This window comes from Orcinus orca, chromosome 2 (assembly GCF_937001465.1).
Source record: "Orcinus orca chromosome 2, mOrcOrc1.1, whole genome shotgun sequence".
In the NCBI taxonomy this organism is placed as follows: domain Eukaryota; kingdom Metazoa; phylum Chordata; class Mammalia; order Artiodactyla; family Delphinidae; genus Orcinus; species Orcinus orca.
Window position 1 is genome coordinate 134,466,557 of NC_064560.1, and position 24,875 is coordinate 134,491,431.

The following is a 24,875-nucleotide window of genomic DNA, read 5'->3' on the forward strand; positions in this document are numbered from 1 at the left end:
CATTTAGTTCACAGGAGTGAAGACCAATGTTATCAGAAGACGTTTTACTTCTGGTTCATCTACAGAACACATTTAATATGATTCTTGAGAAATTTGATCTTGCCTTTCTGTTGTTCTTTTATTCTTCAGGTTCTGGTTACAGCTACCCCTCGCCATAACTTTTGAACTATATTTGGAAAAATACTGGCCAGAAAAAGAAAATGATAAAATTTTTCCTCATGGTGAATAAACAAGGGCAGACCCGACTTTCTAAGTACTATGAACATGTGGAGATTAATAAGCGTACGCTTCTGGAAACAGAAGTCATAAGGAGCTGTCTCTCTCGATCCAATGAACAAGTAAGTTTCTGATTCTCTTTGATCTCTGCATTCAACTCAGCAGTGGCAAATTTATTATTACTGAGTTGCAGGGGCCATCGTTTCCTTTGAACTACATTCTTTCAATAGCTATTAGGGAAAATTAACAAATGAAGTGAAATGAAGACTGCTGCATAGCTCTCTTTACATCCCCTTAAGGAAAATAAAAGCAAAGAAAATCAGGAAAAGTCTTGGGTTCATATTTAGGTCAGCATATTTGTCTTACTGCACTGTGGAAGTGGCAGCTCAAGTTTAAGCCTGCTAATAGACATACCTTTTTTTTTGTTCATATGAATTCAGCCCTTGGAACTCTTAGGAGTGCCTGTAGCAGACGGCTTTCTTTAAGCCAAAAGATGAAGGTCAGATGACCTGTATAGAGGGGAACAGTCAAGACCCACTTTGTGCCGGAGGATAATAACATGATTCTCATGTGGAGTGCAGTTTTTTTCTGCTTATCATTTTTATAAATTTACCACCAACGTAATACTGGAACAAGTAATTTAAAAACAAAACAAACTTGATTTGAACTTGTCTTATTATATAGATGGGAGAAATGGAAGTTAAAAAATTCATATGAAACAACAAATCTATCCATTCTGCCAAAATTGAGGTTAAATTAAATCGTTAAAATAATAGTAAACAGGAATTGTAAAAACTGAGTCTACTTTTACAAAGGACTTTAGTTGGAGAATTACTTAGTCTAGGCCCTAAGCTTGGAATCCTTGGAAATCACTGAGCAAACTAATGCAAATTCAGAAAGCTTATTTAAATAACCCATTAATTTTGCTAGTTCTCTTTTTCACTGCATATGTAGAAAGGCTGCTCCTGGGAACCACTGGTAAGTCATAAAATATTAAGCTACATCAGTGCTCACAAGTTACGCATTAGAACTGTGTTTCCCTTGGCTTCTAAATTGATTTTCCAGTCAGAACATCTCAGAGTCCTCTTTGAATTACTACTTTGGACTGCCATGGCACACACTGCTTTATGTAGTTGTCAAAAGAAAACAAAAACTATTAAAGGACTGTGTTAATAGCCACATACTTTAAGTAAAGGTAAACAAACTGCAGAAGTATTTCTGTTTGAATCTTTCTACAGAATGTAGGCACTCTACAATTTCATAGTTTTCACTGATAGGTTACCCTCTGAAATATATGCTTTGAAATGAACATACCATTAGATATTTTTGAAGCATTCTAAATTATCTTAGATTTTAAAGGGAACCCACTGGGCTTTTAGCATAATCAGGTACCAAAGTAACACAATCTCAGCTTCATTTTTATTTTATCCACAAAGGTGCTTGGATACTTTTTTTTTGAATGTCAGAAACTCCTGAGAGTCTTTGAAAAATGTTCCTCAGTTCTTTCAAATAGATTTTGTTTCCTTGAAAGATCTGACTGAACAGAAATAATACTGGCTCTACAATGAACCAAAAGCTGCAGAATGGTCCTGGACTTAATACTTTTATCCTAATGTCAAATAAAAGCCTCAAATGCCTCCATTATATAGATCGTTGAATGGCTTTCCCGTGGAAGAAATGCCATAATCAAAACTTGCAGCTTTGGAAATTCCTTTGCAGTCCAGTGGTTAGGACTCTGTGCTTTCACTGCCAGGGATGCGGGTTCGATCCCTGGTTAGGGAGCTAAGATCCCACAAGCTGTGTAGCATGGCCAAAAAAAACCAAACCAAACCAAAACAAAACAACTTGCAGCTTCATTCCCAGGTACATCTGAGCACCATAGAGCAACATATGCCAGTGCAAAAAGTCATACCGTTCTTGCTCAGTCACATTTGATCAAGCGCACCCAAAAATCCAAAGGAAGGGCAACACTGTACCTTCAGCCTGCTGTCCAATTCCTGTCCACCCAGTGCCTTCCTCTCCCCCTTTGTACAATGGCTTTAGGAAAGAGATGAATGGGCAGGGAGTTGTTTCCTCCACTAGTCAGTAATGGTAAGCTAGTTATTAATTCCTATAAAGCAATATTTACAGTGGAAGATTTTTGTCTAGTGTCTGCCACACAAAAGCCATCTTTAAATAATTTATAAAAAGAGCCTACATTGATTCTTCTCAAAAAGAAATCAAGATTTTTTCTTTTTTGCATGTGTGTATGCTCTGTATATTTGGCTCTTGAATGACTATCAGATAGTACAAACGGAATCTCTAATTGCTTCCAAAAGAGCCCAGGGGAGATGGAAAGAAGAAAATCTTCTTTATCATGTTGGCTTATTTTCACTTTTGGAGGCAGTCTAAAATGCTGATTATTTAGTAGCCTTTTCTTTGCTGGCTGAGTTCCACACAGAGCCAAGCAAAGGAATAAGAAGAAGTACAGGTGGGAGCCCATGTGAACACTCAGACATTTTTCCAAGACCACTTCTCCACCTCCCACTAGAAATGCTTCCAAGCATTCCCCTGAGTACTGTGAGGAGGCGGCCAGCAAAGACTGTGTCACATCTTAATGTTGAATATTTCTAGGAATGTGTTGACAGATACTCAAATCAGAACCTAGAAATTATGCATGCCATTTTGAAGAAATCCCTGTCAACCACAGGAATTAATGTCTAATTGTGTTTTGTCTAGTGCTCTTTCATTGAATATAAGGATTTTAAGCTGATATATCGGCAGTATGCAGCTCTCTTCATTGTGGTCGGAGTTAATGACACTGAGGTAAGATAATAGAAGAGCTTACGGAAAATACAAGAAAATTAGGAATAACAGTCTGATTTTTTTTTAAAATAAATTTATTTATTTAATTTTGGCTGCGTTGGGTCTTCACTGACACGTGCTGGCTTTTCTCTAGTTGCAGTGAGCGAGGGCTACTCTTTGTTGTGGTGCGTGGGCTTCTCATTGCAGTGGCTTCTTCTGTTGCAGAGTATGGGCTCTAGGCGCACGGGCTTCAGTAGTTGTGGCATGTTGGCTCAGTAGTTGTGGCTCACAGGCCCTAGAGCGCAGGCTCAGTAGTTGTGGCTCACGGACCTAGTTGCTCCGTGGCATGTGGGATCTTCCCAGACCAGAGCTCAAACCCGTGTCCCCTGCATCAGCAGGCGGATTCTCGACCACTACGCCACCAGGGAAGCCCAACAGTCTGATTTTGATTCCTCCTTAAATTGACATTTTCTTCCCCACTTACCTCCATAACAATTATCTTGACTCTTGAAGGATATTGGTTTTTATCAAGGCTGGGGAAACTGTGTGGAAGAGATAAACCTAGGATTTTTTTTGGATTAGATGAGCAATTTGTGGAGAAGCACAAAACCACAGAATGCCTTCCTCGACCCTAAGCAATACCAGTTTCCTGCCCTCATTCAGTGTGGCACAGTGGGGCAGCTTAGCCAAGGGTAGGGGCCAAACAACTGTGACATTAAACATAGGCTGACATTTCAGAAGGCAGAGCAAACTGTAAATATGATTGTGTTGTAATTACATCTCATCAGATATAGTTCACCTTTTCAGAAATGGTCAGTCCCAGATCAATAGCACCTTTGGCCATAGAATCCCTGAAAGGGTATTTAAGATCTAAAATACTTTGAAATCTCAGTTGATTGTTTTTTTATCCATGAACCAAACTTTGAGATGGTTTCCAAAGTGAAAGTGATGACATGAAGACCCTGGGGGAAAACAAAACAAAACAAAAACCTGGCTTCAGCCAGTTGGTGATGAAGTCAGGGAGTAAACCTCAGAACTCTATAATCACCAGACACAATCTGGTTTCAATTCAGTTAGATTCATCATGGACTTTTCAAAAACTCTTAGAGGTTAAGGTTTTCTACATTTCCCCTATTGATAAGCTTCTTTTAAAGAAATAAGTCCTAGAATTATTCTGAATATTTGTCAGTAGGAAGCTGCTTTGCTCACATTATCTGTTTACCAAATGCTCTAAAACCTGGTTGCTGACTGGGCAGCTCCATGTCTGATTTCCCCAATAGGTCATATTAAAACTAACTGTACCCGGGAATTCCGTGGTGGTGCAGTGGTTAAGAATCCACTTGCCAATGTAGGGGACACGGGTTCGAGCTCTGGTCCGGGAAGCTCCCACATGCCACGGAGCAACTAAGCCCGAGTGCCACAACTACTGAGCCTGCACTTTAGAGCCCGTGAGCCACAACTACTGAGCCCACATGCCACAACTACTGAAGCCCATGCACCTAGAGCCTGTGATCCGCAACAAGAGAAGCTACCGCAATAAGAAGCCCGCGCACCACAATGAAGAGTAGCCCCCGTTCGCCGCAACTACAGAAAGCCCGCACACAGCAACAAAGACCCAATGCAGCCAAAAAATAAATAAATATTTTTTTAATAAATAAATAAATAAAAATAAAACTAACTGCACCCTTCCTTTTTTATTTCAGAATGAGATGGCAATTTATGAATTCATCCATAACTTCGTGGAAGTTTTAGACGACTACTTCAGCCGAGTGGTAAGTCTAATGACTAAAAAATGGTTTTCGTCCTTAGCTCAATTTCCCAGAAATGGGTCTATGTCAAAAATATGTGTTAATGGACCTCCCTGGTGGCGCAGTGGTTAAGAATCCACCTGCCAATGCAGGGGACACGGGTTCGAGCCCTGGGCCAGGAAGATCCCACATGCCACGGAGCAAAGCCCGTGTACCACAACTACTGAGCCCACGTGCCACAGCTACTGAAGCCCGCACACCTAGAGCCCGTGCTCCACAGCAAGAGAAGCCACCGCAATGAGGAGCCCCCGCACCACAACGAAGAGTAGCCCCCGCTCACCACAACTGGAGAAAATCCACGCGCAGCAACAAAGACACAACAGAGCCAAAAATAAATAAATAAATACATTTATATATTAAAAAAAGTGTTAATATAGAGCTTTAATGTGTAAAAGTTAAAAATCAAATGACGCCAAATTTTCATTACCTTTCCTTTTGGCTCATCCAACGTGTTAGAAACCTACGTGTGTCTTAGATCTTTATAAAGAACCAGTTCTATAAGACTAAGAACCTCTTGTGTCTTTCTCTCAATTAAGATATTTTGCTATCGAACTTCCTCTCTCTTTTCTTCTTTCTTCTGCTTCCCCTCCTAGGACACCAGGACCCTTTTAGTTTAAGAATCATTTCCATCCAAACCCTTGCTTTGAGGATCAAAACCAAGTCCCCTTAAGGAATACATGAGTTCCTTTCTAGCAGTCCTTTAACAGTTGTACTGAAATGTAATTTAATAACATACAGTTCACCCATTTAAAGTGTACAGTTTTTAGTATGTACCCAGAGTTGTGTAACCATCACCACAATCAAGTTTAAAATATTTCATCACCCCAGAAAGAAACACCATACCATTTAGCATTTCTCTCCCAATTATCCCCTCCACCTGCTCCAAGCACTAGGCAATCTTCAGTCTACTTTCTGTCTCTATAGGTTTGCCTGTTATAGACATTTTATATAAATAGAATTATATAAAGTACAATAAAATATGGTCTTTTGTGACTGGCTTTTTAAATTTAGCATAATGTTTTCTAGGTTATGCTGATCACGTTGTAACATATATCAGTACTTCTTTTTTTATATAAATTTATTTATTTATTTATGGCTGCATTTGGTCTTTGTTGCCATGCACGGGCTTTCTCTAGTTGTGGCGAGCGGGGGCTACTCTTCGTTGTGGTGCGCAGACTTCTCATTGCGGTGGCTTCTCTTGTTGTGGAGCCACAACTCTTCGTTGTGGAGCACGGGCTCTAGGTGCACGGGTTTCAGGCCGGCAGGCGGACTCTCAACCACTGCGCCACCAGGGAAGCCCTGGCAGACTTTACGGGGCAATCGACTAGCCTGTTTTCATTGCCTTAGTGCAGTTTGTTCTCAGAGTGTGGTTCCTGGACCAGCAGCATAATTATTACCTGGGAACTTGTTAGAAGTATAAACTCTTGGCCTACCCCAGACTACTGAATCAGAAACTCTGGGTTGAGGCACAGCAAACTGTGTTTTAAGAAGCCTTCCAAGTGATTTTGATGCATGCTTAAGTTTGAGAACCACTGCCTTAATGCATGAGGCTTGCTGTCAGCTATTTCCTAATTCAGCGGTTGGAGCTGGGCAGCTGCCTAGTGGCCTGCGACATGGTAGTGCCTCGAGCTAGGAAGGGATTGGTGCCCTCCAAAGCTGAAAGAGCAAGAGGTCTGGCCATTCCAGAGACTGGCCTTGCAGGGACAGGGGGCATTGGGTCTGGTTTTAAAATCCATCTTCTTGGGCTTCCCTGGTGGCGCGGCGGTTGAGAGTCCGCCTGCTGATGCAGGGGACACGGGTTCGTGCCCCGGTCCGGGAGGATCCCACATGCCGTGGAGCGGCTAGGCCCGTGAGCCATGGCCGCTGAGCCTGCACGTCCGGAGCCTGTGCTCCGCAACGGGAGAGGCCACAACAGTGAGAGGCCCGCGTAATGCAAAAAAAAAAAAAATATCCACCTTCTTATTGATTGCTTGGGGAGAGCACTATAGACCAGCACTTTCTGTCCAATAGAACTTTCTGCAGTGATAGAAATGTTCTCTATCTGTGCCATCCAATGTGGTAGGTGCTAAGCCACATGTACCTCTTGAATATTTGAAATGTGATTAGTGTAAATGAGGAATTGAAATTATAATTTTATTTAATTTTAATTGATTTAAATCACCACGTGAGGCAGGTGGTTACCATACGGACAGCATAGCTGTAGTTCCGGCTTATCTCCTGATGACCACTTTCTTAGACAGACTGGTTGCAAGTCAGGGTCTGTGATTCAGAGCTGGCCATGGTTAGTCACTTTAAGGGAACACCTATCAAGAAGAATATAATTTCCCAAAATAGTAATGTTTTAAACCTGGGAGAATAAAGCGTGGGTACAGGCACTATCATTGCTAAGGTTTTAAAAATTATTATATTCGGTAACTAAGAATAAATAGCAGGTTGCTGAATTTTAGCTGTTATTCTAGGGAGAGAGTCAGTGACCACATAAACCACAGAAGTAAAGATTAGAATTTAATTTAAGCCAGGTGATTATACAGGACTTGGAGAGTACTAAGGGATGACCCGGTTTAGGATGACAGTAGCAAAAAGAAGAAAAAGAGGAGAGAGAAGAGAACCCTGGGAAAGAAAATAGAATCTGTCCCACTCATGGAGAATGCCTTGTCATCTAAGATTTATTTTTAGGTTTGTGAGTTTTAAACAGTTTTTCTGGGGCTATTTTTAATCTTAGAGTTTCCAAATCTTAAATTTGGAGATCAATCTCATGCTGTCTGGGCTGAAAGAAGCATCTTAACATCACGTTTCAAAACAGAAAGCCAGCCCAGTTAGCTTCAAAAGAGGCAGTTTTGCAAGAGGTGAGGGCTGTTGCTGTTGAGGAAGTGGGATCAGAGTTGTCAGTGCTGCACTTGACAAACCTTAAGTCCTTTCAAAGATGAATTTAGCGCTTTCATCTTTTCTCCATCTATGACTTTTTCAGGACATAAATTTGTTCATTAAAAAAAATTAAAAATACATATGAGCAAAAAGAAAGGGTAGATCATCAGTGAGCATGCTGTTTGTTGATACATACTGTTAGGTACATTGCCTTTTAGGCTTTATGTATCTGTATCTAACTATATCTATATCTATCTACATATATACAGGGGATAATGCTGTATATACCATTTTATGACTAGCTTTTTAATTTTTATTTATTTTTGGCTGTGTTGGGTCTTTGTTGCTATGCACGGGCTTTCTCTAGCTGCGGTGAGCAGGGGCTACTCTTCGTTGTGGTGCATGGGCTTCTCATTGCGGTGGCTTCTCTTGTTGTGGAGCACGGGCTCTAGGTGCATGGGCTTCAGTAGCTGTGGCTCATGGGCTCTAGAGTGCAGCCTCAGTAGTTGTGGCGCACAGGCTTAGTTGCTCCGCAGCATGTGGGATCTTCCCGGACCAGGGCTCGAACCCGTGTCCCCTGCATTGGCAGGCAGATTCTTATCCACTGCGCCACCAGGGAAGCCCCAGACTAGCTTTTTTATTTAACAGTATGTCAGGACTTATGTACCTATGTCATCATTTGTGGATTTGCTATAATTTATTTAAGTAGTCCCCCCTTGATAGACATTTAGCTTGTTTTCAGCAATTTGCTACTATAAATAACATTACCCTGAATATGCTGTCACACATCATTGTGCCGTTATTTAACTGTTCCCTTAGGAGAGACTTCTAGAAGTAAAACTGATGGATTCAAACTGTGTGCACATTATTACGATTTTGTATATACCTATCAAATTACCTATGATCTGTAAAGGTTGAATTAGTTTATTCCCTCTACACTCTAAAGGTGAAATGTTCTAGCCTATACAAGTCCTCTAAACTGCAGCCTATTTCATTTTTTTAAATCACTGTCCCAAACTCAGGGCCTTCCCACACTCAGGCTTCTCCCTACAGAGCAGCCTCTCCCACCTGCTTTCAGGCTGGCAACCAGAGCAGCCGCTGTTTCTGCTAAGTGCATTGTGTCCCAGTGTCTCCTTCTCATCCTTGGACTCTTTTCTCTTTTCCAGAGTGAATTAGATGTATCCTTTTTCAGTGCTGTGAACCAAGTTTTCCATAGTACTTGGCAAAGAACAGGCTAGTCTTGATCAGGTAAGTGCCATGGGGCAGGAAACCAATTCAGCCGAATCCAGAATTCAGAAGGCTAATCATCAACAGCTCTGACAAGACAGCCGGAGGTACAGGTGCTTTGCAGAAACCCTCCACCCTTTTTCACAAAGACGATTCTTGTACTTTTCAGACAGGGCAATGCTATGGTGGTAGTTAATTATCACTCTTATATATTAATTTAACTTTTGCATATGGAATAGACTTTTGCAGAATTTAAATAACACAGCCAGAAAGTGCTTGGGCCTCCTGGAGAGAATGGATTTCCACAGCTCTAGGTATAAATCTCCAGAAATTCCCCACATGATCAGAAGAAGGCCTTCAGGGATGATAAACTGGAAGGTTAAAGAAATTGCCTGGCTTGTATTCATCTCCTTTTATAGCAGAGGAAGCTCTCCTTTTCTTCTCTTCTCCTTTTTAAATCAAAGTATCCAAGGGCCCCAAGAACAAGCATGATTTACTTAGAATGCTGCAGGCCTGCAGATTTGGGCAGGAGCCCACTGGGCTTTGTGTCAGTGCTCTGGAGGCAAGTTTTCTTTTAAGTTAATCTTTACTTTGGAAATCTGCTTACCACTTGAACGCAATAAATAGGTGTCCTTTGAGAAAACATCAGGCTTGAATATGAAACAGTAACATTAATTATAACAAATATATATTAATTATAACATGTTTATGTGTGTGTATACATACACATTAGATGCCTATGCCCAGAAACAGTATGCCAGTATATTCTGGGGAAATGGCCATTTACCTTTTACTATTGATAGAAAATGTCATGTTGATAAACTTGATTTGCAGGCTGTATTTGAAGCCTCTTTAAATCAGTTGGGGAAATCTGAGTGCCCTCTAGTGGTGAGTGACCTAAATCTGTGGTCCTTTTGACCTAGGAGACCCAAGACCAGGCTGTATATATATTAGGGTGTATTTTTATGCAGCATGTCACATTCCATTTTAACTAAGTCCTTTAAAGCAATTCAAAATAAATCTCTTCCTCCTTGTACAGGGTAATAAGAAAAATGACTTTTGATTTAAGAAGTCATCAGGAAGACAGCAAAAGCTAATACTTTACTGGGAATATAGATACCCAAGTTTTGCTTTCATTGTGCTACCAACTGTCTGTGTGTATCAGACAAGACACATAACCCCCTCATCTCAGAATGACAGAATTAAACTAGAAGAGCCTTAACGCCCTCTCAGCCTTAATGTTTGATGTTGCCATGACTAGGTAACTGAGCTATCTTACACCTAGAACAGGATGGGAAAGTCTTATAAGTCTAGATATTCAGAGAAGTAAAGTGAATCAGATATAGTAGGATGTGTACTATAGTTGGACTCAGTGTGTTGATGTGTCTTATATACTGACTAGGTGTTTATTAAAAGTAGACATGGGTTTGTCTTTGTATCCCTCTAGTGTATGGCATAGGTCCATGTAATGAACTCCAGCATTCTTGTTTGAATTTAATTTTCACACCAAAGCACACAATTTTCATCCTTACCCTGCATTTTACTTAGTTTCATTTTTGCCTTCTCTTCCTCTCTGACCAACTTATATATTCCTGTTCTTGGGAAATACTTAGGCACATCCACCTGACAGAGTAGGAATTTTGCATAATTTAGAGAAGGGAACTAAATCTCTCCAGACCTGGAAGTGTATGTCTGTGCTCAAGCTGTAAATTCACGTGGCCCTCCCATGGTCTAAAAGTGCGGCAGGGGGCAGGGCAGGCAGGGCATGGGGCACCTCTCTTCTATTGAGATTCTGAAAGAGTTTCTACCCTCAGCCATCTGAAAAAGGTCAAATTACAAACCCACGACTCTATTCTCTCATACATAGTTTTTTTGTTTTTTTTGTTTTTGGCCGGGCTGCGCAGCTTGCAGGATCTTAGTTCCCCGACCAGGGATTGAACCCAGGCCCCGGCAATGGAAGCTCGGAGTCCTAACCACTGGACCTCCAGGGAATTCCCCACAGTTCTGTGTAACTGTCACGTTGAAGAAGTCCAGGGAAAACTTTACACATCAGTTTCTTAACAGTAAGACAAGGGAGCCTTTTAGAGGTGTGGCCTCACAGACAGACCGCATCACCACCCTGGTAGCATGTAACCAGGAACCTACCAGAGCAGCTAACATTGTGCCAGGGAAGCTTCCTTAGGCCTTGAAAGGTTGGACCAGCAGCTGATATAATTGCAACTTGGAACCAGTTCTCCCAACACTCAAGAGCACATAACCTTTGTGTTTGCTCAGATTAAGGAAGCCTTCCACGTCCGTCTGCTTGGAACAGACACGATTTAAGGCTCAGTCTTGTTGCAGCAACAGGAAGGTGGGAGTCCAAACCTTATGGAACTCCCAAGAAGCCCTTTACTCACAGTCTTTCTCCAGAGACGTTACCGCCCTGAAGCCTTTTAAGAAGGGAGCAGTTTTCCAGAGCCTGTAGGGTTAGACATTGGGAAATTAAATGCATTGTTTACATTTTTCCCTAGTATGGGCTTGTTCTACTTCTAAGAAGACTAACGTCACAGAGCAAGGCAGATGGGTTATTAAAAAGAAATGACATAAGCTCAGGAAATCAGGACAGAAATTCTGGTTTGTTGAAAACCCTTCTACTAAGTGGAAACTCTCTGTTGCAGAGTAGTCTCAAGTGGGGCGGCCTGTACCCCGGGGACTAAGCACATCAGGACCTAAACCGTTCATGTGCGCTGAAGCAGCCCTGGTACCCTCTTTACATTCCACTCCACCCGCGGGGCTGAAATGTTGCCTGAGGACTTCTGTTGGGAAAGTTTGCCCTTCCTCATACATTGGTAGACTTATTTAAGACTTCAAATTCCACGAATTAAGGTAGTTTTTAGGAACCAACTGATGAGCTTCTCAATATGTGCTCAGCTCCAGAGCCCCAGGTTTGCCGAATTCTCCAGACAGTTCATAATTCAAAGGAGCAGTCGGATCCCCTTCTGCTAAATAGTCAGAGGATGGCACCCACGAACAGCGCTGTGTAGAAGTCCAGTTCCTCCCCAGTTCAGTGCACACCTAATGTGTGTGAAGGCGCCAAAACCCTTGACACCCCTTTTTGTATTTGGTGGCCTTAAAGAGGCTTAAAGACTTGGTTAATTTTGGCTAGAATGGAATGCAGCAGTACTGTCTTCAGACCCAGACAACCAGGGTCCCCTTCCTGGGCCCTGTGCTTTAGAGGACCCTACTCTAGCTCTCCTTCAGCAGCACCCCTCTCCATGGGGTAAGGATGCTTACCCAGAGCCGGCAGGGCCCCCCATCCACTCTTTGACCACCCTCCAGCACCTGGGTCCCCAGAATTTAGCGGGTACCTGGTCATCCCAGTGCCTGCTGCCAGGGCCTATGCAGGTCTCTTTAGCACCCCAGGACTGGAGGCAGGAATAATAGAGAGGCTGGGATGGTAAGGGGTATTCCACATGCATGCCTGGGAGGAAAAGCCAGAACAAGCTGGGGTTCCTATTTATATTCTTGTGCCCCCTCCCTGACAAATATAGGATAGCTCTAGAATCCAGAATGTTTTCTTCATTCAAAAATATCTTAAAAAAAAAATCTTTAGAACACTCATGTTTTTACTTTGTAAGTCCTTAAAGTCCAAAAGCTTGAGCAATTAATTCTAGAGCCTAAAAGCTCATATGCGTGATGTGAAACATGCTCTCTTTACTGAAGTTGAGGGTGGGCAAGTAGGAAGGGCCTCCATCCTCTTGCACTCTCTATGACTCAGCTAGTTATCTACCAGGGTGTGCCCTGGAAGACTAAAAGCACCCAGCCAACAGTAAGAGCACCGCTAAGATTTGCAGTCAGGCCCTGATCAGGCCCCAGGCCCAGTAGGGGGACGTCTATCTGTCGTTCCTTCATTACTTTCCTAAAATCCCAAACACCTTTAGAGGTCCAGAAACTAGAACAGGGCTTCTCCAAATAGGAGATAATTTCAGCCTGACTTAGTGAGAAATCACAAAAGTAACTTGTTCAACTAGGGGCTATGGAAATACTGACAAGAGCACCAAAGATATTCTCTAGGGAAACCATCCAACACTGAAGTGGCAGCTTCCAGAGGAACTGAAATTTTCTCGATGGTCTCTCAGAAAGTTAAAATGATTAATTATTATTACAAAAGGATTTCTTTCGAGGTATGGTGGAGCATGTGACTACATCAGGAATAGCGTGATCATATCAGAAAGGAGTAAACTAGCTTTCCTCTCCCTGAAGGTTACTTTTGGAGTCATAGGGTTTGACTGCTTTGGAGTTGGAAGAAAACTACACAATCATCAAGTTAAAATCTCACTTTTTAGACAAAGAGGCTGAGGCTCAGAGACCGATACCAGTTCTGTCCCAGAGTAGCTCTATGGATTGATTGTTCCAAACTACAGAGCTACTTTGGCACAGAGCTGGTACTGGTCTCCGGGTTTCCAGAGCCTTTGATTCTAGGGCTACAAATGTGATTTAAGATTAAATTTGACACACTTTTTGAAAATTCATAATCATCTGGAGTAGATTGTAGCAAATTAGTCTCTAAGAAAACATTTATAAAGTGCCTGGCACCATGCTGTCTTGGTGTTTCCTGAATTAGGGAAGAAGTTTTAGAGAAACCCTCGTCTTCGGTTGGAGGAGTCATAAATAATGAAAAATTCTGAAGCGAATACCTGAATGTCTTGATAAGAGCATGCTTTCCAAAAGCGACGTTCACGTCAGAGATTCCTAAACATCTTTTCCTTTTGAAAATATGTCCATTGAAGCAGGGCTGCAAGAGAAAAGAGCAGGCCCCTGGGCCCAAGGGAATGTGTGCAGCTGGTCCAGTCTTTGGGAAGGGCAGGCAAGGAGGGGTAAGGGGGCCACAGCCCTCTCCAGCATGAGAGTTCTAGTCAAGTCATGAGTGATGAGTCTCAGAATTATGAACAGTCTCCAAGGGAGTCAGCCGTTCACCTGGGAAAGGGATGTGAAAGTTCCAGATTAAACAGTTCTGCCTTCCAGGCCATTTTGGCCCTCCCTAGCCTTAGCCATCTCTCTATATCCTTTAAGTGTGTTTCTGAGTCCTTTAGGTGCCATATTCATCCCCTACTATTCCTCCTATCCCTCTCTCCAGGTCCCTCTGCCTTACCCCCACTCCTTCTGTTCTATGCTTCTGGGTTCTGTTTTACTCAGGAATAGTGGCAGCAAGCTATGAGAAGCAACAGAGAATCTGGGGGAAAAAAAACAAGAGAATGACAGGCTCATTGACCCCAGTGCTGACTGATATTTGTGTAATTTTACATAAGCCTATATAAACTTAAAAAAAATTACACTGGGATGTCTTTGTTGCTTTCAGAATATGAATGGATCTTTCAGGAAAACCTACTTAACAACAACAATAAAAAAACACTCCTTGGGGCTTCCCTGGTGGCGCAGTGGTTGAGAATCTGCCTGCCAATACAGGGAACACGGGTTCGAGCCCTGGTCTGGGAAGATCCCACAGGCCACGGAGCAACTAGGCCCGTGAGCCACAACTACTGAGCCTGCGCTCCGCAACAAGAGAGGCCGCCATAGTGAAGAGGCCCATGCACTGCGATGAAGAGTGGCCCCCGCTCGCCACAACTGGAGAAAGCCCTCGCACAGAAACGAAGACCCAACACAGCCAAAAATAAAAATAAATGAATAAATAAAAGATTACTATTAATAAAAACAAAAAAACAACAAAAAAAAACCCACTCCTTTTCAGTGACCTAATTAACTAAAGGCCATACTAAGCCTAAAAGTGAACACAAGACTATTACAAGGAGAGTATATCCAGAACTATGCAGAATCTTCATGATAATCTTCCATACAGTAGCCTGTGATTTTCAGTGGGAAATGTGAACACATTGGCTCTTTGCAACTTATCTAATTCCATGGGCAATTGAGTTAAAGTATAAAAAAAAAAGAGAACACGTTTTTTCCCCACCGTACTTAAAGAACTTTTTCTTTTTCTTTCTCTTTCTTTCTCTCTCTCTCTCTCTCTCTCTCTCTCTCTCACTACGTTGGGTCTTCGTTGCTGTGTGCGAGCTTTCTCTAGTTGGGGCGAGCGGGGGCTACTCTTTGTTGCGGAGCATGGGTTCTAGGCACGTAGGCTTCAGTAGTTGTGGCTCTCGGGCTCTAGAGTACAGGCTCAGTAGTTGTAGCGCACAGGCTTAGATGCTCCATGGCGTGTGGGATCTTCCCCGGCCAGGGATCAAACCTGTCCTGTGTCCCCTGCATTGGCAGGTGGATTCTTAACTACTGCACCACCAGGGAAGTCCGAGCTAGAATCTTAAAAGAAAAAAAAAAAAGAAAAGAAATCAAATAAGACAAGGGATCTGAGGCCAAAATCTAGAATTAGAAAGTTTAGTTTCTAGGCTGGGCTCTTCCTTGGAATTGCTTTTGAGGTCCCATTAGAATGTATGCTGCTCAGTTTTCTCTTACTAAAGGAGAACTAGACCACCACAGTGGTGTTAAAATACCATGATGAAAAAGTGCTTTATGATCCAGAGATCAAAATTCCAATGTATGAACCAGAAACATTTCAATCACTCTAATTAAAAAATTGATTTCAAGTGGCACTAATATTACTGAGGTCCTACGCTATTCAGCTCCAATCCACATTACACAGAAATTCAGAAAGGCTCTAGGTTTCCGGGTTGGGAGAAAGTGGGGCTTTATGAATCTGTTCTTTAAGAGGCTCTTTCTAGTTCATATCAGCTCCAACCTTAGGGTGCCCATAAAGGTAAACAAGTTTCCTCAAAGATCTTTAAGTCAGTTGAATTCAGTAAAACCTAAGGTTGGACCCTCTTAAACTAGTCATTCTCAGCTCATCACCTTAATAGACCAACAGCTTGTGCCTTTCTTGCTTCCTCCTATTCCAAATGTCAGGGCTAAAGTGTGTTTGCCTCTGCTTATTGCCACGGGACTTGGCATATAGGGCATTTTTTGGTCCCTGCTCACCTGGCTTGTAGCCCAAATGCCATTACTCTTGGCTTTTCCAGTGTGCACAAGTAACTCATTAACCAAATCAAGATGTGAACAACAGCTGGATTCTTATTTTCAAGAAGCCACATGATTCCAAGGGGAAATCAGTTTTCAGGCTTTTGCCTCACATTCGATTTGGTCTGTGGTTTCCCTTTATAGTGCCAGAAAGTTGCATGATTATTAGAGGTTTCAGCCAGATACTCAGATAGACAGGCAGTCACATGCCCACAGTACCAAATGCCCTCACTGAGCAATTCATGTTTCCAGGATGTTGGGAAATTCAGACTTGCTGAAGGACCTTGTCCTTGCATTGTGAGGATGTCAGTGGTTGATATGATTCAGCAGTAAATTCTAATCTGAATTGCAAAACATTGAGCTAGTTGTTCAAGGGGACATCTGAATTGCTGACCATATTCTTGCCAAAGATGGAGCAGTCTTCAGAGCAGCTTGATCCCTGCATCGATTCAAATAGAATAGATTAAAATGAGATCTCCTTCTACCTCAGAATCACCCTGGATGGGTTGACATTTTCAAAGGCACTAGGCTTTAAACAACAAGGTCCTATTGTATAGCACAGAGAACTATATTCAATATCCTAAGATAAACCATAATGGAAAAGAATATTTTAAAACAGAATATATATATATGTGTATAACTGAATCACTTTGCTGTACAGCACTAATTCCCACAACACTGTAAATCAACTATACTTAAAATAAAACAAAAAACCTTGACACCAAAAAAAAAAAAAAAAAAAAAAAGGCACTAGGCTTTCATTGCCCTTAGTGAATACAACAGGGGGATTCTACAGGGCATTTTTTTCATGCAGTCACCTGTGCTTCCCAGCTCTGCCTTCCTTTATACCTGGCTGTCATTCCTACCATGTTCTGGCTTCTGGGTCTGGTGAAGAGGATTAAGTCAAGCGCCTAATATTCCAGTCCCAATTTGGCCATGGACAAAGCAATCATCCATCTAATTGGAAGATATTATTAATAGGTATAACAGAGTAAAGCTTTTTTTTTTCTGGGTCACTTTAGGACAGTCCCCATGGGCTCCTGAAAAAGTTTATTCTGCTGGAGAACTATTCGCACAGAGCTTAATGAGGTATTAACACAGAGCCTAATAGAAACTTAAAAGTCATTCACAGGATTGTCTCATTCTCTATAGATGTACTTTACTAAACAAATACAATAGACTTGAACGTCTGGAATTATTGGGAAGAAAAATCAGGTGGTAATGGCTCATTTTACAAAGATTCACTAATTATGAACTCCCATAGTGCATTTAATCACTCGCTTGTTGAATGAAGTTTGCCTATTTGAAACAATCTGTCAGCTGTTTTTTGTTTTGTTCTGTTTTTTTCTAAACAGACCAGGATTGTGCTCTTTAGTGATGGAAACTTTAGTAAAGCATAGAATTTAGAAACGTTCAACCATTATCATCTTCACTCTCAAGAGTTTCTCTCTTCCAGAACAGGTCAGTTCTCTCTTCCAGTTCAATTTCACAAAAGAAAAGTTAGGTACTCAAATGAAGGGACTACTGGAGGAAGAACTTGGCTCTAATTAGCTAGACATCATAGTCTAGCAGTGTTTTCTTCTTCTCCCATGCCCTGTACTAACTTTCCAATAAGAACGTCAGTAATCTAAAGTGGCTCCATAATTCTCAAATGAGTATTTTTAGAATGCTCCATTTATAAGAGGTACTCTCCTGAAAATCGGAATTTTTATCTCCTTGGGAATTAAGTCAGCATTGCCTTTTCTTCATTCATTTCTCCTCGTGGTTATTTTTTTCTTTTAGCCTGTCTGACACAAAACATGCTCAAGGTGCAGTACTGTAAAGGCATGTGTTTTGGGGTGGAGGTTTGAGGGCGGAGGGAGAATGTATACTCAGCAGCCTCAGGCCTCTCCTGGGAAGTCTGGAAGCAGAGCAGTTAAGCCCAAACTTTCGGTTTAAATTCCAGCTCTGACAACTACTAGCCATGTGACCGTAGGCAATGGCTTTGAGCCTGTTTGTTCCTGTGTAAAATGAGGATAATGTTAGCATGTACATCACCGAGTCGTAGAGAAGACTGAAATAATACATGTAAAACACTCAACACAATGCCTGGAACACAATGAGTATTCAATAAGTCATGGCTATTACTGTTGTTATTATTGTCTGGGAAGACATTGTTCTTGAGGTCAGGTCACACTCTTACCAAAATTTACTTGCTTTGTTCTCCAGCTCTTAGTAGAGATTCCGTCTCCCTCTGGCTAAAAGGTATAGCTGTTCCATTTCTATGTCTATTGTCCAGTTAGTTAGCCTAGCCAAGGTGAAATTAGGTATATATGTGTACATGAAGGTAATAATTTCTAATATAAATACCAATTTTAATTTCAGGAATTCTGTTAAAAAAAACACAAAACCTTCATGCTTAGACTAATTTACACTGGAAAAATTCCAGGCAAAGTCGTAAGTTATTATTTACTGAATGTTAACATTTTTATAACTAATTTCCTTAATATGACTCTAGATAATGTTTAATTTGGATAAAGTACACATCATTTTGGATGAGATGGTGTTAAATGGCTGCATTGTGGAAACGAATCGGGCAAGAATTCTTGCCCCTCTACTAATTCTTGATAAGATGTCAGACAGCTGAAAACAGAAAGGCTCTGCCAGACAACATCGACTTACAGGAAATGAGGACACCATGGAATACCTCTCAACATCACTAGCCCAAAAGATTCTGGAAGACCAAACACTGCAAAATGGGCTGTCCTTCCAAAGACATTTAAAATAGGTGTTTTCCACAGTTCCTAAACGGAAAACAAAACTATTTTAAAACATGATGCACAAAGAAAATTTTTCTCTAAACGGAGAGACAAGTTTTATTTTCTGAACATAAACATTTTTTTCTCACTTGTTTAGATTTTGTGGAGTACTGAGGGAAACTCTTTTGGTCTCTGCTTCCCTTTGCAAAGGGATAAATTCAGGAACAGCATCATGGGGTGGGAAGAAAATGTGGCACCTCTCTGTTGGCCAATAAACTTTTAAAATTGACTTGAACATGCAGAGCACTTTGAATAATACTGTTTTCTGAATGCTATCTTTTTCCTTAAAGTCAAAATGTGTGTACCTAATGAAAATTTCAGAATCAAATATTCTTTGCCAGTTTCTAAAAGCCTGATATCCATTTTATGGGTACTTGGCAATTACAAAGACATCATGTAATTAACTCTATAGAGAATGTTACTACCTAATAATGAATCGCTAAGACAACCATTATAGCTATCCTATATGCCATATTGTAAAGAGTTAGTCTTATTAGTAAACTTATTTGTAAATGAAATTTAGTTCGAAGTTTAAAAACAGAATGCAAGAGAATATATCTCTGTTCAGGTTGCCATGAAATGACTCCGTCTTCCCCTCCCTTTTATTCCTTCAACCCCTTCTCCTGGAATGTGTTGAAGCAAAGAAAACTGCTAAGTCACTATAGAAGAGCAATGCTCTGATCCTCCCAAACCTTTCTGTATATATGCTTTTGCTTCGTTAACAGTAGGAGATACTGAGCTGTCTTAAGTAAAAGCATGTTCATGTGCATGTTAGGGTAGGAGGGCAAGTACATTGGAGGACACAGAAATATAGTCTTGATACATGAAGACACTGTGCCATCCTATGGAATTCCAAGAGTTCTTTCACCTACAACACTCTGTCCTCCAAAAGAGGACATAAATGGGCATTCTAGGCAGTAATTCATTCAGTACTGTTTGATTTCTCTCCCTGTCTCGTGTGTGTATAGGAGGGATTTTGTTTAAATTCTCTATGTGTTTCTAAAACTTCACTTACATATTTCAAAGTTTGCATCTACCAGGCAACCAATGAATAATGGACTCCAAAAGCAAACCTTAGTTGTTTTGGACTCATTCAGGAAAGCAGAGGAAAGGCTTCTGACCTGCCAGAACAGTGAATGGTATGCATTAAGTAGCCAAGGTCTGGGGAAAGCCCAGTCTAGATCAAAGTGCTTTGGAGGTCTTTCTGAGACATAATTAGTTGGGAAACACTGGCCTAGTTGGTAGGCACTTAATCAGTAGCACATTCAGGTAACTGCTGAAACTGGTACACCAGAAGTAACTAGGGAGTGAATAAAATTAATTTTGGGGTCACACCAAAATAGCATTCAAATAACATCTTGGCACAGATTTTAGTACCTTGAGAGAATAACGATTAAAAAAAATACTAGGTAGATACCACTGGAAAAAATACTCCAGAGGCTAGTGTATGTGAAGACCCAAGTAGATGTCTCACAGTACTTGACTTATACACGAAGTGAACTCTAATGTGACTCTCTGTTGTGTGACAGGCTGTGTCATCAGGTTTATTGCTGAACTTCAGGTTTATTGCTGAACTGTGACTACCAGCGTTAAGTGATTTTCAGACTCATGAAATTTATGTCTCAGACTGGTCAGCTTTACCTTGTTCTTGGACTTTTAGTTCTACAGGAAGATTCCTGACATTTCAGAGTTACTCACTGTATAAGACTCATCAACTTTACCTGCTGTAGCAATGTGCTAGACCAGGATTCAGCAAACCTTTTCTGCAAAGGACCAGACAGTAAATATTCTAGGCTTCGTGGCCCATATGGTCTTTGCTGTAACTACTCAGTTCTGCCACTGTAGTGCAAAAACGAGCCATAGATTATACATAAATAAGTCAGCATGGCTGTGTTCTAATAAAACTTTATTTCTTTATGGATACAAATCTGAATTTCATAAAATTTTCACATAAGATATTATTATTCTTTTTTATTTTTTTCAACCACTTAAAAATTTAAAAACCATGTTTAGTTCATGGGCCATACAAATGCAAACGGCAGGCCACAGTTTGCTGACCCCTGTGCTAGAATAGTCTTGGTAAAAGCTGGCTACTGACAGACATTTTAGATACTTAAATAATACACATAAACTGGGTATTAATTCTACTGCTAGTGTAAAGTTCTAGTCATGCATCCATGTATTGAGACAATCACCACCACTGTTTTCTGGATTAAAGCATAGGTCATACATTTAAATATTGCTATTATGTTTTATTTTAACTTTTATTCTCGCAGAGAACTGTGAAGCTAACAATAAGGTAAAGTAAATGCTGCCTCTGATTACATAGTCACAACATTCTCATGCAGAGAACAGAAACACTACTCAAATGATTGACTGCAATGGGAGAAATCTCTTCTAATGTAGAAAGGGAACGTACCTTTTAAACAGGTAAATTGTGGGCAATTCCAAAAAATGCTTTTCACGCCTATAAAAGCCATTTGGCTAAATCAGACCTAGTGACATTTCTTTTACCTAGATGCATAGATATGATAAGTCACAGGAAAAAGGAAATATAGCCCCTTTTCAAAACCAGGAAATAGCATTATCCCAGTGGTTTCTTTTCACACTAACACAACATTCAAAAATCATTCTTGGATCTTAGACTTACACGTCACTGAAGATACAATGGTAAGTAGCACATTTGGTGTTTAAAAAATTAACACAAATAACTTGGCTATTTTTACCTGAAGAATACTTTAAAGACAGAACACAAGAGTTGGATCACAAGCATGTGAACATATATTTCTCCTAGCTTTCCAGTTTCAGTAAGTGTATTTACACAGAAAAATACATTTCTTCATGTAGTAGTTTCAAAAAACTATATATCTCAATGATTCAAAATGAAAAGTATACAGTTAAGCTCTTAGGTCTGATGGCTGCAGTGAAACAGTCACATGACACAGTTTTGTACGCTGCAAACATTTTAATGATTATTGTTGAGAATACATTTTGGAAATTTTTTTACTTCAAACTGCAACAAGTTAAATAAATGTTTATAATATACAAAGAAAATACAACCAAAAGTAAAACTTGCTTTAAGTGTGCCTTGCACCTAAACCAGTGTTTTCTCCCCCCCCTTAATATATCTTTATTTTTGAACTGCACAAACACACTTAAGAATTTGAATTTTATAGTATGGCATTTAGGAAATAAAAATATACTCCCCACCTCAAAGAAATAAAAAGGCTGTGCATGATTATATGCCAAACAAAAGAGAGAACACTAGATATACTCTGATAGTGCAGGCATCATTAAAAAGGAAAAGAAAAAGCTTGAGATGCTCATTAACTCTCTATGTTTTAAGGAAGCAGGATTTTTGACCAAGTAGCTTAAAAGCCAGCAAAACAGGCATCAGTGATGGCAACTGTAGTGTATGAAGTATGAAATGACAAACTTTACACAAATACACTGTTAGAAATTTACCAATGAACACTGAAGATCTGAGAAGCTGCTCTTTGGAACAGTCAAGTAGGACCACCTAATTCCAGTCACATGAGCCCTTGTAGCAACACAAAGTGTTCTGTGCTATATACTTGCTGGCTGGATAGTTAAAGGATTTGTTTTGTCATTAGCAGCTAACGAACTTATTCCATGTGTTCTTAAAGCCTTAATGGTGGAAAAAAGGCAAGTGTCATTAGCATGGAGGATCATATACTTCTCTGCACACAAACACAAGAGGCTTCACTAGAATTTTAAGTCTCTGATGTCTCCCATTGCACTTCAAAGCTCAGTTGAGATGAAAGCCTTTCTCCATTGTAGCAGCTAGCAGGCGCTCTCTCATGATCTCCTCCGAAGAGTATTCCGGCAACTTTAGATAATGTACACACGTATTCACTGATGGGTAGCTTGCATCAGTAGCATCAACCTACAGAAATAGAAGTGAAAATAACAGAAGACCATGATTTTAAATATGTATTTCTTTCAACCCTTAAGTATCTTAATTCCATTTAGATTCCCCAGTAGCTAGAGTTTGTACCTTGCGTACAACTGTGAGCCTAGGATGCAAGTTAGCCAGTCCACCTGGGGGTAGAGTTGAACAACCAGTGGTAAACTGCAGGAATGCCTTCCTCTCATCTGAAGACATGCCACATAAAACCCTCACAAACCTAAGGAAACCTGGGCTAAAAGAAGAAAAATAAAGTTATATTGATTTGATAGCTGATTTAAATGAAAAATACTACCATTACTGTATAAGCCAGCAATAACCCTAAAAACGAATATCCGCATGTTGGAAGAACAACACTGTCTAGAGACTCTTGGGTAAGTATGAAATAAGCTGATACAAACTACTTGAAAAATACCCTTCAAAGACTGATACAGACAGACTGAAACACTGATGGAGTATAGGAATCAAATATGCAACAAAGGCAGCAAATCAGAAAAGCTCAAGATGCACATGCATAATTCACCCAAATATGGCTAAACTAGCAACAGGGATCTGAAATAATACATTTTTGTTACAGTGAAATAAAGTATCACTATATGCTACAACATGGATGAATTTCATAATTATAATATTAAATAAAAGAAACCAGACCTTAGAGAATACATACTGCATGATTTCGTTTACTAAAGTTCAAAAAGCAAGCAAAATTAATCAATGGGAATAGTGATTTAATGACTAGAAAAGAATAAGATGGGGATGGGGACTTCTAGAGTTGTTTCTTGTTCTGGGTACCAATTATACAGGTGTGTCCATTTTGTGAAAATTCTCCAGGATGTATGTGCAATTTGTGTACTTCTGTTATGCTTCAATAAAAACTTACTTAAAAAAAAAAGCTATATATACAATGTCATTTAAGTTTAAAATAATAATACTTTCTCATTTACATCACTTTGAAAACTTTAAAATACAGGGCTTACAGTCTTAAAAAATGTCAGTGGTATGAAAGAAAAAACATCCGAGGAACTGTTGATTAAAACCATATCACAACTAAATACAATCTCCTGACGGGGCAGAATGGGAGTGAAGTGAGTGCTATTAAAGATATCGCTGGAATAATCAACAAAGCTGGAATGTAGACTATAGATTAGCTAATAGTACGGAATCACAAATTTGCTAACTAGTATGGCTACGTGGGAGTATGGCCATATTCTGAGGAATGTACACTAATGTATTACAGAGTAAAGGTACAACATATATGCAACATATCCTCAAATGGTTCAGAAAATATGTGTGTGTGTGTGTGTGTGTGTGTGTGTGTGTGTGTGTGTGTGTGTGTGTGTGTAAAGAGATAATGTAAAAGAAATACAGCAAAACGTTAAGTACTGGTGATTCTGGTAAAGGATATATAGGAATTCTTAACTATTCTTCAACTTTTCTGTAAGATTGAAATTATTTGAAAATAGAGGTTAATATAAAAGCAATAAAGCCTAAGGGTTTACAAATGACGCAATTTTTAAAATGATGAACAGTTAAAACACAGTGAGAAAAGGAATGTTAAACATCAGCCAAGATGACTTTTTGTGTGAACTCAGCCTTATCAGTGAATATACATCTTGGTAACGGTGGGACTTAACTCCTTTCTCATTTTATACATATAATTCACTGAGTCATTTAGAGAACCCGCCATTTGATTTTGGGACATAAACAATTTGTTGATCTTAGAAAATAACCAACACATACCTATCACGTGTATAACCCAACTTAGGTTCGGTATAATTAATAATATCCTCTGCTGCCCAGGATGGCGACTGATTTCCACAAAGAATCATTTGGACTTCTTCATGGCTGAAGGAACTTAATTTCTCCATTGGAAAAACTTTATTAAACCCATCTACATTACACACACAGCAAAAAAACAAAAACAAAACACACAACTCAGTTTCTAAGTTATAATTTCAAAATAACAAATTTCAAATCAAGATACTCAACTAAATGGATAGAAAGAAGATAAATATTAATAAATATTTGAAAAAGCAAATATAAATGAAAATAGCTTGAAATAAAAACTGTGCTAGGGTTTTAAGTACAGAAATTTTTGCTTATTATCACATGTAGACAGGGAGAGAATATTCAGACACTATGGTCAGTAGCCAAATTCTAATAATTTCCCAATCAGTTCTTATGTCATACAAGCCAGCCAAGGCTATGTTCTCATTTTTAAAAATAGTAAGTGATAAACAGTCC

At 40.0% G+C, this 24,875-nt stretch overlaps 2 protein-coding genes across 22 annotated transcripts in view; one reads left to right on the forward strand and one right to left on the reverse strand.

Annotated features, from left to right (window-relative positions):
- Positions 1-24,875, forward strand: part of AP4S1 (adaptor related protein complex 4 subunit sigma 1) — an 82,993-nt gene that overhangs the window by 41,117 nt on the left and 17,001 nt on the right. For 11 of the 17 annotated variants that reach the window (XM_033409935.2, XM_049706805.1, XM_049706807.1 and 8 more), the window contains 5 exons: positions 130-338; positions 2,935-3,021; positions 4,704-4,772; positions 8,840-8,851; positions 18,403-18,938. In XM_033409935.2, the coding sequence (XP_033265826.1) occupies positions 201-338; positions 2,935-3,021; positions 4,704-4,772; positions 8,840-8,851; positions 18,403-18,531 (435 nt within the window). In that variant the 5' untranslated portion in view covers positions 130-200 and the 3' untranslated portion in view covers positions 18,532-18,938. Of the gene's footprint in view, positions 1-129; positions 339-2,934; positions 3,022-4,703; positions 4,773-4,900; positions 5,139-8,839; positions 8,922-14,238; positions 18,939-24,875 lie in introns of those variants that run through there. The other 6 variants (XR_004478255.2, XM_033409938.2, XM_033409936.2 and 3 more) reach the window with 6 other exon arrangements.
- HECTD1 (HECT domain E3 ubiquitin protein ligase 1) overlaps positions 21,649-24,875 on the reverse strand; it is a 90,016-nt gene continuing 86,789 nt past the window's right edge. For all 5 annotated transcript variants that reach the window (XM_033409913.2, XM_033409915.2, XM_033409912.2 and 2 more), the window contains 3 exons: positions 24,372-24,522; positions 22,722-22,866; positions 21,649-22,610 (listed from right to left, as the gene is read on the reverse strand). In XM_033409913.2, the coding sequence (XP_033265804.1) occupies positions 22,473-22,610; positions 22,722-22,866; positions 24,372-24,522 (434 nt within the window). In that variant the 3' untranslated portion in view covers positions 21,649-22,472. The remainder of the gene's footprint in view (positions 22,611-22,721; positions 22,867-24,371; positions 24,523-24,875) is intronic.